Genomic DNA, 14,815 nt, shown 5'->3' with positions numbered 1-14,815 from the left:
CCTAGGACATGTATGAAGTCTATTAACACTTTACTGTCAATCTGGCACTCTGGCTTAGGTTTTTTGTCAGGCTATGAGTGACTTGGAGAGCAGCTGCTACATTTAAATAATAAGAATGTCAAATGTGAAAAAATGTTTCCTCTTTAGGCAAATTAAACTTTAAATAAATGTGTCATTCACTGTATATACATTTTGTAAGAAAAACATATTTGTTTTCTTCTAGGTGGGAACCAAGATGGGAAGTTTATGGTTGGTTATCGTGATGGTGTCCTGAGAACAGTTGTGGGGCTTGATAGGGAGACTATGGCTTCCTACAGCCTAGTAATGGAAGCTATTGGTAAGGAAATTCAAATAAACGTCATTGATTCTCTTGTATGCTTTTGTTAATGGTCCACCTCGACTAAAATACATGTAAAAATTGTTTTAAAGAAAATATGCAAGTCAGTGGGAAAAAGAAAGTAAATATTTTGACCATTAGCGGTAAGACAAGGTCTCACTCACACTTTAGCAGCGATTACGTTTTTAAGACAATTTCTATGCCGATATTACTGTAAAGGTGTATGTTGCATTTGCATCCATGAGTTTGATTTGATTTATGTGTTTCACAGACAATGGGCCAGCAGGAAATAGGAAAACAGGAACAGCCACTGTCCTGGTGACAGTATTGGACATTAATGATAACAAACCAATATTCTTGAAGAGCAGCTATGAGGCAACTGTTCCTGAAAATATTCCAGAATCCAGCAGCATTGTGAAGGTAGGTGTGGAAGTACAGCAATTGGTTGCTTCGAAGGGCCTTAAACGGAATGAGTGGTGGTTATATATGTATAGTACCAAGTGTAGCCACGCACTCTATTTTTATTTATATTCCCGGGTGCGTTTCACCGAGGTATTCTTCACACAATTTAAAAGTAGTTAGGAGGCACTCACAGGTCTCGAGGAAGATAAGTAGGGATCCATTGAAACATTGACACAGTAATTGTTTCAGTTTTGTACCATCTCTATTTCAAGACATGTGAGTGCCTCTAAGCTACTTTGAAGTTATATATACCACGTCTGACATATTTTCCTTAAGGACGAACCGGTAATTTAAAAATTCGGTGAAGTATTTGTTTATCAAAAATTAAAGGGCTTTGCCATTTATTATAGTGAGCCAATCGTTTTTTTTGCTACTATTTCTGACATCACAGTAATATAGTAGGTAATATAACAATAGCAGCCACAAATGTTTGTACTCCAAGTTGTCACTCCTGTCTATCATTTGTAAGCCCTCAGCAGGTTTGTGTTCTATGTATAACACAACAACTGTTTTCAAATCTGAATTCTTCTGTTTTAGAGATTGGCAAAGGTTCAATAATACGCATATTTTGTCTGCTCAAAGTTGTACTTTTTTATGGCAAGTATCATCTACAATTTTAGGGGTACTTACAATTTGTGTCTGTAAATATGCAGCACTTTCTTTACCAAATGTCAATTGAGGCGAGGTGTAACATACAATGAGGATCTATCCTAAAATCATAATCTATATCTTTCTAAGAATGTTTGTGTGTAAAGAAATATACCAGAATTTTTCCAAATATATTATTTTGTTCCAAAATCAGGGAGCATTAGAACTAATCTAAGAAATTATCTAATATCTGCCACTACAAAACATTTTGTGCACCCTATAGAAACTGTTATGAATTTTAGAATTATATTTTATCATATGGTTTTATAGAGATTTGAGACCATGTGTTGTTTTTTAACGTCTTCACAGAGAAATTAAGGCCTTTAATAACAGCCAGTTTTTCAAATAATAAATGATTCCACTGCATTTTTTTTTTAAATGTCTACCACATTTCTAATTGCTTGTAGTCATCTATGAATTGGTCACATATACAAACAATGCTGACATGTTTGTTGCCCAAGTTTTCCAGGTAATTTTTTCACAATACTAGTGCCCCAAACCTTTTACAGAAGATATGGTTTCTATAGTTTAAAGAGGAGCTTCAGTCTCCCCCTAACTAAAAGTCAGCAGTTACAAATACTGTAGCTGCTAACTTTATATATAAGGATATTCACCTACCCAGGGATCCAGTGCTGTCCTCACCCGAGCCTATTTTTCAATTGCCTCCGGGTCCAGGTGCCGGCATCTTAACTTAGAAAAACTGTCAGTGAAGCCTTGCGACTTCATAGCCTGTTTCCCACTGTACATGTGTGAGCCGCACTGTACTTTTTGAATGGTGCCACGGTCTTCTAGAAAAAGGTGATGTTTTCCAGAAGGCTGCAGGGGGGAGGGGGAACAAATTGGGTACCTGCTCCCCCTACTTCCCCAAAAAATTGCAATTATTAAAGAGGAGGATCCTATGTAAATGTAGCTTGTGCTCCTTCTGTAATCAAGGGAACAGTATTTGCTTGGCATTGCTTTGCTTGATCTGCTTAGGGGTTTCCAATGCTTGGAGAGAAATGTCCAGAAGGTGGCTGGAATGGTGATAGATAGTTTGAGACACTAGAGAGCAGGGTTCCTTCTCCCCAGGAGGGTTCCAAAGCCTGAGGGGCTGCTACCTTCTGGCAGCCTATGGACTTTGTAGCTGTTCTAGAGGCCTCAGCTGTGTCAGGGCTGAGGGCCTGGATATACTTTGCTAGAAGCTGATTAAGGAATCTCACCACAAAGGATCTGGTCTGGAGAGCTGCCATCTCACTCACTGGACTGTCTAGAGCAGTGGTTCTCAACTCCTGTGCTCAGAATTCACTAACAGGCCAGGTTTGCAAGCTAACTGAAGTGTTCTGGAAGCTGCAATTGATACCAGTGGTTGTGCATCAGTGCAAGGTAACCAGATGCCAAAGAAACCTGCCTCATAATCCCCAGCTGTGAGGCCTTAGACTGCCAAGGAACTTGCCCTATGATCCCCAGCTGTGAGGAAATAGACCGTTCTTTAATCATGTTTACCTAAGGATAAGATTGTCCTCTAACTGCTGTGTGCTAATTGTTTTGGAGTATCCCATGCCCTAACCCCTCTCACTGTTGAAGTTCTTCAAGCAATAAATCGCAAAAAGACAACCCCTAGACTGTTTTATTGGAACCAGAGTGTATGAACTGTTGCTTGGGTATCTGACAACCTCTATACCGTTTGGGGAAGAACTAGCTAATAACAGCACCTCCTATGGAGGTAGAGCAGTGTTGCCAACCGTACGTTAAATTACGGACAGCTCGTCAATTTTAGCCCGTTTTCGGGCTGTCCGTTAAAGTCATGGGCAGCGGTGCCCGTAAAAATTATGGCTGCGGGCAGCCCATGCAACAGCGCATGCGCCGTTCCGAAGCCTGCCAAGCTCGGGAAAGTTCGTACACACTCGGCTGTGCGGCGCATGCGCAGTAACATAATGGCGTGGCCTGGCGCCATTTTTAAATGGAAACGGCTAGTACACACAGAAGCAGACAGTATTCGTTCTCGGCACGGTGGCAGCGGTGCTATTGCCTCGCACAGCAGCCGAGGACGATGAATAAGAGGACTCGAGTACTGGGGGTGAAGCCGTGAAGGGAGCAGAGGAGGTCACATGCCTGATGTCAGTGCCTTGCCCTGTGGAGAAATAGGGCACAGGAAGAGGACACTGCCTGTCACACAGATGTGCCTGTGGACTGGAGGGGCATAGAAGTATACTGAAGAGGAGCAGAGAAGGAACCCACCACATATGCAGCCTTTGTCTTCCCCTCCTGTACTATATCTGCAGCCTCTGCCCTCCCCCTCCTGTACCATGTCTGCAGCCTCTGTCCTCCCCCCTCCTGTACCATGTCCGCAGCCTCTGTCCTCCCCCTCCTGTACCATGTCCGCAGCCTCTGTCCTCCCCCTCCTGTACCATGCCCGCAGCCTCTGTCCTCCCCCTCCTGTACCATGTCCGCAGCCTCTGTCCTCCCCCTCCTGTACCATGTCCGCAGCCTCTGTCCTCTACCTCCTGTGCCATGTCCGCAGCCTCTGTCCTCCACCTCCTGTACCATGTCCGCAGCCTCTGTCCTCCACCTCTTGTACCATGTCCGCAGCCTCTGTCCTCCACCTCCTGTACCATGTCCACAGCCTCTGTCCTCCACCTCCTCTACCATGTCTGCAGTCACTGAGGGGGAGTCTGGAGAGGAGTCAAGAGTGGGAACACCACCGGGATGGGGGTCTCAAGAGGAGTCGGACGTGTGTGGACTGTGGAAAGGAGACTATAGGATAAAACCAGAGCCACCAAGCTGGAGCCATCTGACTGGGCCCTGTACGGCGCACCTAAGAGGTCAGTGACAGTGCCGCCAGGCCAGTCTGGGGGGGGGGGGTTGCTGGTGTAAGGGGGAGTGAATACAATAATGTTAGGGGGCACTGATACTAATTTATATAAGTAACACACCCCCCTTACCTTAGTGTATTCACGCTGCGGAAGGTGGTCTCTGGTCATCAGAGCCCCCCCCCTTACATCAGAGTTTGCCTAACATCATGATCTGCAGCGTTCCCCTTTGCATAAGAGTTCCCTTTTACTTTAAGGGGGAATCCTGCAGACTATGATGTAAGGGGGAACTCTGTGCTGGCTGGCTTACAGTAACCTGAACTTAATGTAAATGGAGGCAGTTGGTTTTTGACTTTTGTTTAAATTAAACACACTGCTGATAGTACTAGCTAAAATCCCTGCATCTAAAGACACCAGGGATCTAACACCAAACTCTCTATCCCTGTAAAGAAAATATGAGTATACATACCTTTTTGAAAGCCGATCTGACCGGCTCCGACACAGTCTCCAGCGCTGGAATCTCTGCAGAAGACACGGAGGACAATGGCTGTGAAATTACATCACCCATAGGGTTACTATGGGGCTTCTGTTGTCCTCCGTATCCTCTGCACCCGCCTACACAGAGAAGTCGCGGCTGACCGCTCAGCGTGGGATCGGGTCGGAGCGGGTCAGATCAGCTTCCAAAATGGTATGTATACTAGTTTTTTCTTTACAGGGATAGAGTGGTTAGTGCTAGATCTCTGGTGTCTATAGATGCAGGGATTTTAGATTTAGCTTGGACTTCCACTTTAAAGGAGTTGTAAAGAAAAAAATGTTTTTGCCTAAAATTAATGTCTGCAAGGTAGACAGACAGAATCGTGTAATGATTCTGTTAAAAAAACTAGTAAATACCTATTAAATTCCTTCATCTATATCACCTCCGGCGTTCTAGTTTCTGTTCTCTCATTCACTTCCTGGTTTGTGGCGTTCCTTCATGCAAGAACTACATTTCCCAGTATGCATTGCGGCACGCCCAGTAATTCACACTTCCTTGAAGTCTCTAACACATAGAGAGCGTCCTGCCGCACAAATGTAGTTCCCAGGATTGGGCGAGCACGCCACTGACCACCGCAGTAAAGCCTCCCTTCACTGTGGTGAGTAACAATCAGACAAGCAGGAAGTGAACAGAACAGAGAAGAAATAGAAGCAACTTCTGAGCAAAAACGAACAATGAGGAAGTGAAAAGAGGAATGTCTGCAGGTATAGGATGCTTATTATGAAAACATTTTTTTTCCTTTACAACCCCTTTAAGTCTGCATTCTGGTGTCTGCAAGTGTGAAATATAATGTAAAAACAAAATCCAGGAATGCTCAGCCATCAATAAATTTATCAGATGTGGTAAGGCTACATTTTATATATGCAGGTAATTAAGGAGCAGTTACTGATGGTGGCCCTTTGCCATTGTAATTATTAGTTTACAGTGCGAGTATATGGCCATGGTAATTATCCACTTAGAAATGACCTAACAGCACTCATTCATTACATCTTTAGCTAAAGCGTTTTTTTGCATATTCATACTAAGGTGGTATCTTGTATTTAAAAAAACTATTGTAACTACAGGCATACCCCACTTTTAAGTACACAATGGGACCAGAGCATGAATGTAAAATGAAAATGTACTTAAAGTGAAACAATACCTTTTTTCACTGTTAGGGTGTAGTGGGAGTGTCAGGAGCTGTAGTTGAGGTCTCAGAGGCTGTAGTGGGGGTGTCAGGGGCACTCTGGAACAGGGTGGGCTATGTGATTGGAGCTTCAGCTCCTTCTACTGCGGCTGCAAAATGCCTGTGCGGTACTTGTAAGGCACTTTACATACACCTACGGGTATGTCCTTACACGTGAGTGTATGTAAAGTGGGTGTACTTAAAGTGGGGTATGCCTGTACTGAAAAACGACCAAATAAAAAGACAAACTTTAATAAATTTAGCTTTATGTACAGCTGCCTTGTTTCCTTTGTGCAATATATGTTTTTAGTGCAGTTCTCTAGAGTGTTCTAACTCTTCACATTTCCATAGCACAGCTTTAAGGTACAGTTAAATTATGAATTAATGCATCTCTAGGCACTGGGGCAGAAAAATATCTTGACAGCTAATGCTGTCAGGCAAATCTTTATCTTTAGTTGATTAAAAACAAAAATACCAAACTGACTAGCTTTTGTAGTCACTGTCATTTCTCCCTTTTCTATTTAAAACAAAGTCTGTGTTCACATGGATACACCTTTCCTAAATATGCGCTAAGAGTAATGCCGTACACGACCATTTTTCATGTCATGGAAAAAGTTTTTCTCAACATGATTCCTCTCAAGTCTGCCTTGCATACACACGATCGTGATAAAAAATGCTTGAGCAAAGCGCGGTTACGTGCAACACGTACGACGGCACTATAAAGGGGAAGTTCCATTCGAATGGCACCACCCTTTGGGCTGATTATGCAAATTTCCCTTCTCATAACTTGCTTCTGAGCATGTGTGTTTTTTTTCCCCGTCGTTAAAGCCTACACACGACCGTTTTTCACGACGTGAAAAATGACGAAATAGAAAATAGAGCAGGTTCTCAATTTTTAATGGCCTTTTTTCTCATCGAGAAAATGCTCTGGAGCCTACACATGACCATTTTTAACGACCAATTTAAAAATTACATTCTTCTCGTCATGAAAAACGGTCGTGTGTACGCGGCATAATACACACTGCTAGCATGGAGTTTGTGCATACAGCAGGGTTGTGATGGTGAGGTACACTTGAGGTCAGTTTAACAGCATTATGGTTTAACTGTGGGCACCAGAATGGTAATAAAGCACAGCATTGAGCTTTACAAACTTACTTCGGAACTCTAAAGTAAAGGCCCACTCACCGGGGAAAAAGGGGACAGGTTACATAGCAGGGCTTTCCCTCTATCCAGAAGCTTTCTCTGCAGAGAATGTATCATAGGACATTAGAGGCTCCACATAGCACTCTACATTTTATGAATGAAAACTAAAATGCATCTGCAGTGTGGAGCAATCACAGAGTGCAGAGAAAGGTAGATGTCATAAACTGACCATACACTGCTTACATTTTGGCTGATTCCTGCTGGCTCAACCAAAGTTTGAGCAGTGTGTGGCCCTAAAGTTAAAGTAGAAGTCCATGCTAACACTCAAATCCCTGCATCTACAGGCATCCACGATCTAACCTATCTAGCCCTGTAAAGAAGAAATCAGTATACGTACCTTTTTTGAAGCCGCTCTGACCCAATCCTGTGCTGAGCTGTCATCTGCGGCTTTGCTGTGGAAGCAGGTGCAGAGGAAACAGCCGACAACAGAAGCCCCATAGTAACTTTATAGGTGACTTCAATCCGCACAGCCATTGTCGGCTGTGTCCTCTGCTAGAGACCGCATAGGATCGGCTTCTAAAAAGGTATGTGTACTTATTTCTTCTTTACATGGTTAAATACGGTAGGTTAGTGTTAGATCGTGGATGTCTGTAGATGCAGGGATTTTAGTTTTAGTGTGGACTTAAACTTTTTAAGTAGTGGGTGTGGCACTGCTCTGTGGGATAATGTGCAAATAAATAGAAATAAAAATAAACTCAATATATTCCTGTGTATTTGAAATTCACACTATATAAGTGTCAGGTGTTGTAAATCATACGTCAGTGTTAAAAACACATTTTTTATTGGTATATATGCAACCACTAAATATTGCTAATAAAACAATACATATGATATAAGTTCATAACCATGTGCAAAAATATCCCCAAAATTCATAAATAAAAAAGTCTATCGATGTTTGATTAAAAAAATAACTAATGCTCTTTAAAAGTGCTTCAAAATATTAAGTTAGCTACACTTGATGATGTCATTCTGACGAAACACGTAGGGAAGAGTTACCAGTGTCATTACATCACTTTCGGTTAGGATCCATGGAACATATCGTGGCCTGGACATCCTTGATTTTTATGCTGTCCAAATGCTTTTTACATGGAAATGCATTTTGGATTCGTCAGAAAAGCTAAAGGAAAGATGAGCAATAAACCAATTGTGGATCTGAGGTCTGCTGTTTCAGCCAGTGTGTGCTGTGAATGCTGTGAGTGTACCCCCTAGAGGGGGAGCACGAGTTGGATCACCAGCACAACGCATTCATTTTGTATATACAGCTGTTGAAGCACTTTTAAAGAGCACCTGTCACTTTATCAGTTATTGATGGACTTATTATTTTTCCCAATGTTAAGGATATATATTATATATTTTTTCTACACATGTTTATGAATTTATATCATATGAATTGCTAACTTCATATTTTGAAGCTCTTTTGAACAGCACTAATCACTTTATTTTTTAAATCAAACATCGATGGCCTTTTTTATTTGTAATTTTTGGGGATATTTTTGCACAGGGTTTTGAACTTGTATCATATATATATAGGCCTGAATTCACGTAGATGCGCGTATCTTTGTGCGGGCGTAACGTATCCTATTTATGTTACGCCTCCGCAACTTTTACAGGCAAGTGCCGTATTCTCAAAAGAAAGTTGCGGCGGCGTAGCGTAAATAGGCCGGTGTAAGCCCGCCTAATTCAAATGTGGTAGATGTGGGCGTGTGTTATGTAAATTTGATGTGACCCCATGTAAATGACGCTTTTTACGAACGGCGCATGCGCCGTCCGTAAAAGTATCCCAGTGCGCATGCTCCAAATTAACCCGCAAGAAGCCAATGCTTTCGACGTGAACGTAAATGACGCCCAGTCCTATTCGCGAACGACTTACGCAAACAACGTAAAATTTTCAAAATTCAACACGGGAACGACGTCCATACTTAACATTGGTACGCCGCATGTACGCCTCATATAGCAGGGGTAACTTTACGCTGGGAAAAGCCTAACGTAAACGGCGTATCTGTACTGTGTCGGCCGGGCGTACGTTTGTGAATTCGCGTATCTAGCTGATTTACATATTTCTAGGCTTAAATCAGCGTACACGCCCCTAGCGGCCAGCAAAAATATGCAGTTGAGATCCGACAGCGTAAGAGACTTACGCCGGTCGGATTTAATACAAATCTATGCGAAACTGATTCTAAGAATCAGGCGCATAGATACGACGGCTCAGACTCAGAGATACGACGGCGTATATGAAGATACGCCGTTGTATCTCCTTTGAGAATCTGGGCCATATTGTTTTTAAGTAATATTTATCAGTTGCATATATACCAATAAAAATGTGTTTCTAACAGTGACCTATGATTTACAAAACCTAACACTTATATAGTGTGAATTTCAAATATACAGGAATATATTGAGTTTATTTTTATTTCTATACATTTGCATGTTATCCCACAGAGCAGCGCCACACCCACTACATAACTTTATAAAACTGAAACTCTACCCTGGTAGTTGTTTTTAGTGGAGGCAGCAGCTTTCTACATATTGTGATAACATTTAAATAGTTATTGTACGGAACCAGAATTAATAATTTTAGTCAGTGTGTGGCCCTGCCAGCACTCCTCCATTTAACAAAAGACAATTGTGGAAGGAGTCTGTTTGCAGATCTAATAAGATGCAGGCACTGTTTGGGTATTCTAACATCCGGCGCTGTCAGGATACAATGGTCCAATAGGGGGTAATGTCCACCTGTGTTGTTAGTGTAGATGGAGGAATCAATTCGATTTCTTTAGTTCAGCTAGTAGGTTGAACAAAAGTAGCCTAAAGCTGACCATACACTAGAGCAGGGATATGCAATTAGCGGACCTCCAGCTGTTGCAAAACTACAAGTCCCATCATGCCTCTGCCTCTGGGTGTCATGCTTGTGGCTGTCAGAGTCTTGCTATGCCTCATGGGACTTGTAGTTCTGCAACAGCTGGAGGTCCGCTAATTGCATATCCCTGCACTAGAGGAATTACATTTGAAAACTTTCATTTTGATTGTATAATCCTTAGTAGAGGTAAAACGATGTTTGCTTTTGACTACAGTGATAAAAAAAATGCAATAGAGAAGGATGGAAAATTTTTCTTGAACATATTTTTTGGGGGGAAAATACATCCGTTCTAAATTTGAATGCAAAAAGCAAATAAAATGTATTTGTACTCAGAGTCTCAGGTAATCGTGCTAGAGAAAGGTCTAAGTGGAAACAGGGAAATTGACCTGAGGTGTGCCGGGGTCACGTGGTCGGTATGCCTAAAAGGGGGCATACCCAAGTAGAAGTAAAAGAAGAAATAGCAAGAAAAAAGGGGATGGGTGGGTGGGACACCAGAAAGCCGACGCCCAGAAGGAGGAAGGAGGGCGGGTTTAAATACCTCCCGACTCCTCCTACAAATACAGGCTGACCTGCGGTCAGCCTTACACTTGTACTCAGAGTCTCAGGTAATCGTGCTAGAGAAAGGTCTGAGGGGAAACAGGGAAATTGACCTGAGGTGTGCCGGGGTCACGTGGTCGGTATGCCTAAAAGGGGCCAAAAATAAACAGTAGGATGAGCTAGCGAAGAGATTGAAATGAAAGTAACCGTATGAACCACAAGCCCCCAATGCAAGAATGCCTGTGACAGACATGTGGAACTGGGATATGTCCGCAAAAGACAGGTGACTACCGCCAATCTAACTTCTCAACAACGAACCTACAGACCCCTCGATGAAAAGCAGCAGAACTGCACCTGTACTAAAGCACGGCCCGGAGAGAATATTGAAGTGCTACCCTAGCTAGGCAGCAAGGAAAGGCTGCGTGTCATACCCTGTGCTAGCAGGGAAGGGAGTGCTAGGGAAAGAAGGGTGGCCTAACTGAGTACATCCACGAAAGTCCGGCGCCCAGACTGTGCTGGGCACCAGCTTGAAAAACCTGTTGGGCTGAAAAGTGGCCAAAAGAACCAAACCGCAAGTAGGTACAGAATGTTTGTGAGAAAAGAACCCAGGATACTGAGATAGAAACGCCCGGAAGATATCCCAGGCCGAGTCAAGAACTACCAGGCTGAATTGAAAAGGACTTAAGATCAAGCTTCATCTGTAACAAAAGAGAAGGCAGTATCGGGAGGTTCAAGAGGGCTTGCCTACATGTATGGAACCCCGTAACCGGAGAAGGACGGATGGCGGCAAAATCTTCGATTTTTCTGCCCGTGACATGAATTCTGCAAACAAGAACAACATCGTTAAAAACAAAACATGACCAACGAGCCCCAACTTACCTTAGAAAAAGGAAAACCCCACCTTCCCTAACCCCTGCCTACACGGGTGTCCGTGATTAACACACTCAGTGACGTAGAGCAGGAACGAATACGTAGCACAAGACTGAAAACGTGTCAGTCTCAAGAACCTAGCGAGGCTGAGCAACCTGAGGCAACCAGGCCAATTGAAAACGTAACACTCAAGCCTATGAACCTGAAGGCGTGTCAGGCAAGTGATGTAAGTAGTAAGATAACATGACGTACGAAAACGTAATGATAGCCGTGAGAAGCGGATGAGGGGACTTGCCACTGCACAAGACAATTAGAAACGAAACATCTCAATCCGACAGTACCCTTGAACGTGACAGGTACCCAGCAGTGGAGAGTGGCCATGAACAAACGTGAGGATATGAATGTGGTATGTGCCCAGACTATGAAAATGTAGGTAAGTGTAGGACTAGTGCAGCTGAACTGACAATGTGACAAACCCATGAAATGCGAAGGCCGAGCAACCTGAGGCGTAGCAGGCAAATTAAAAATGTACACTCAGGCCTGATGAACCTGAAGACGTGTCAGGTCGTTGTGTGAGAAATGAAATGTTTAAGATGCATGAAACGTATGAGAAACGGATGAGGAGACTTGCCACCGTACAAGCCAATTAAAAACGATCATCTCAATCCGTAAACACCCATAGACGTGATGGGTGACCCCCCCCCCCCAGTGGTGGAACGCCATGAATCTAAAAAGAACATGCTAATACTACCAACTGAAAACTAACACAACTGGAACCTGCATGAGAAACGTAAGGTTGCATGAGAAACAAACACATTCGAGAACATGAATGGCATGAGATATGAAAACATGAGAAGATAAATTGTATGAGAACATAAATTGCATGGGAAACGTGAACATCCGAGAACATGATTGCATGAGGAACGACAATACACTTGAGAACATAAAAATACCATGAAAATCGTAATCGTATGAAAAGCGTAACTTGTTTGAAAAGCGTAACGTAAGAAAAACGCAACGTATGAAAACATGACCAATGTAATTGTATCACAACTGAAACCTGCCAGAGAAACGTAAAGTTAGAGAACAAGACTCGCACGAGAAACGTAAACCCATGAGGACCTAACTCGCATGGAAAACGTAACCGCATGAGGACACGCAACCGCATGAGGACACGCAACCGCATGAGGACACGCGACCGCATGAGGACACGCGACCGCATGAGGACATGAGCATGAAAAACGTAATGCATGAGACAACATAATGCATGAGAAATGTGGTCGCATGAGAACGCAATCACATGAAAAATGTAATCGCATGAGGACATGAGCATGAAAAACGTAATGCATGAGACAACATAATGCTTGAGAAACGTGGTCGCATGAGAACGTAAACACATGAGAAACGTAATCGTATGAGAAACTACCCTGGGAAACATAATCGCGTGAGAACTACCATGTGAAACGTAAACGCCTGAGAAACGTAAACACATGGGACATGACTCATGAGAAACGTGATCGCATGAGAACTACCATGCGAAATGTAGTCGCATGAGAACTACCATGCAACCCGTAATCGCATGAGAAACGCAAACACACAAGGACATGACTCGTAAGAGAAACGTGATTGCATGAAAAATGTGATCGGATGAGAACTACCATGTGAAACGTAATCGCATGAGAAATGTAATCGCATGAGAAACGTAAACACATGAAGACATGACTCATGAGAAACGTGATCGCATGAAAACTACCATGCGAAAAGTGGTCGCATGAGAACTATCATGCGAACCGTAATCGCATGAGAAACGTAAACACAAGGACAAGACTCGTGAAAACCAAGATCGCATGAGAAACGTGATCGCATGTGAACGTAATTGCACGAGAACTACCATGTGAAACGTAATCGCATGAAAACGTAATCGCATGAGAAACGTAAACACATGAGGACATGACTCATGAGACACGTGATCGCATGAGAACTACCATGCGAAATATAGTCGCATGAGAACTACCACGTGAAACTTGATCGCATGAGAAACGTGAACACACAAGGACCCGACTCGCATGAGAAACGTGATCACATGAGAAACGTGATTGCATGAGAACGTAATCGTATGAGAAAATCGCATGAGAGACGTAATCGCATGGGAAACGTGATCGCATTAGAAGATCGCATGGGAAACGTGATCGCATGGGAAACGTGATCGCATGAGAAACGTGATCGCATGAGAAACGTGATCGCATGAGAAACGTGATCGCATGAGAACTACCTCGTGAAACGTGATCGCATGAGAAACGTGAACACACAAGGACCCGACTCGCATGAGAAACGTGATCGCATGAGAAACGTGATCGCATGAGAACGTAACCGTATGAGAAAATCGCATGAGAGACGTAATCGCATGGGAAACGTGATCGCATTAGAAGATCGCATGGGAAACGTGATCGCATGGGAAACGTGATCGCATGAGACGTGATCGCATGAGACGTGATCGCATGAGACGTGATCGCATGAGACGTGAATGCATGAGAGACGTGAATGCATGAGAGACGTGAATGCATGAGAGACGTGAATGCATGAGAGAGGTGAACGCATGAGAGACGTGAACGCATGAGAACCGTGATCGCATGAGAACCGTGATCGCCTAAGGACATGACTAACGTGAAAAAACGTGACCGCATGAGGACATAACTAGCATGAGAAACAATTGCATAAGGAGCATGATGAACGTGACACATGGGAGTCATAACTGAGAATATGATAAGCAGCATAAAAACGTAGTCGCATGATAACATACCTGGCACGAGAAACATGATGGCACAAGAAACAAACCCACGAAAAAAAGGAAAACATGAGACACAACACAGCATGAGAACATGAAATGAATAGCATACCGTAACTGACTGCAAACGCATACTCACTGAGCTCACTACCTGAGCACACACTCCTCAACCAACAAACCTAAGACAGGGGGAGATTGCACATGGAAGCCCAGTGATGTGAAAACAATACCCCATGAAGATACCCGACCAGTATGGGGTGCCGAGAGCGGGTGACGTCATTGCAGTGCGACTCAACTGATAGGCTGCCGGTTCCATCTAAACGGAGATTTACATGGCGGCGCCGCTGTGAGGCTCTGAGGACTGTACACAGCAAGCACAGAGATACAGGTATTCACCAATACAACTCTTCCCCTCCTAGGCTAGCCCTTCCCAGCACGGTCCTCATTGCCAGGTCCAGTACTATACCCTCGTCAGCGATTAATGAAACCTCCCTCTGCTTTCCTAGGGGACCAAACATGCAGTGAAACCGAGCAGGTGGGGGTAGCTGGCCACCCGTTGACCTCCCCCAGACCAAACCTGTACCCCGCACGAGAAAGCAGGTAGACTCGGAGCACCCCTGAGCGCCGTCC

General features: G+C 43.6%; 1 protein-coding gene across 1 annotated transcript in view; it reads left to right on the top strand.

Annotated features, from left to right (window-relative positions):
- LOC120910430 (cadherin-23-like) overlaps positions 1 to 14,815 on the top strand; it is a 245,796-nt gene that overhangs the window by 139,104 nt on the left and 91,877 nt on the right. The window contains exons 14-15 of the mRNA XM_040322190.1: positions 224 to 337; positions 609 to 757. Coding sequence (XP_040178124.1) covers positions 224 to 337; positions 609 to 757 — 263 coding nt within the window. The remainder of the gene's footprint in view (positions 1 to 223; positions 338 to 608; positions 758 to 14,815) is intronic.

This window comes from Rana temporaria, chromosome 8, assembly GCF_905171775.1.
Source record: "Rana temporaria chromosome 8, aRanTem1.1, whole genome shotgun sequence".
Lineage (NCBI taxonomy): Eukaryota > Metazoa > Chordata > Amphibia > Anura > Ranidae > Rana > Rana temporaria.
Note: the sequence above shows the minus strand (reverse complement) of the source record. Positions and strands in the feature narration are given on the sequence as shown.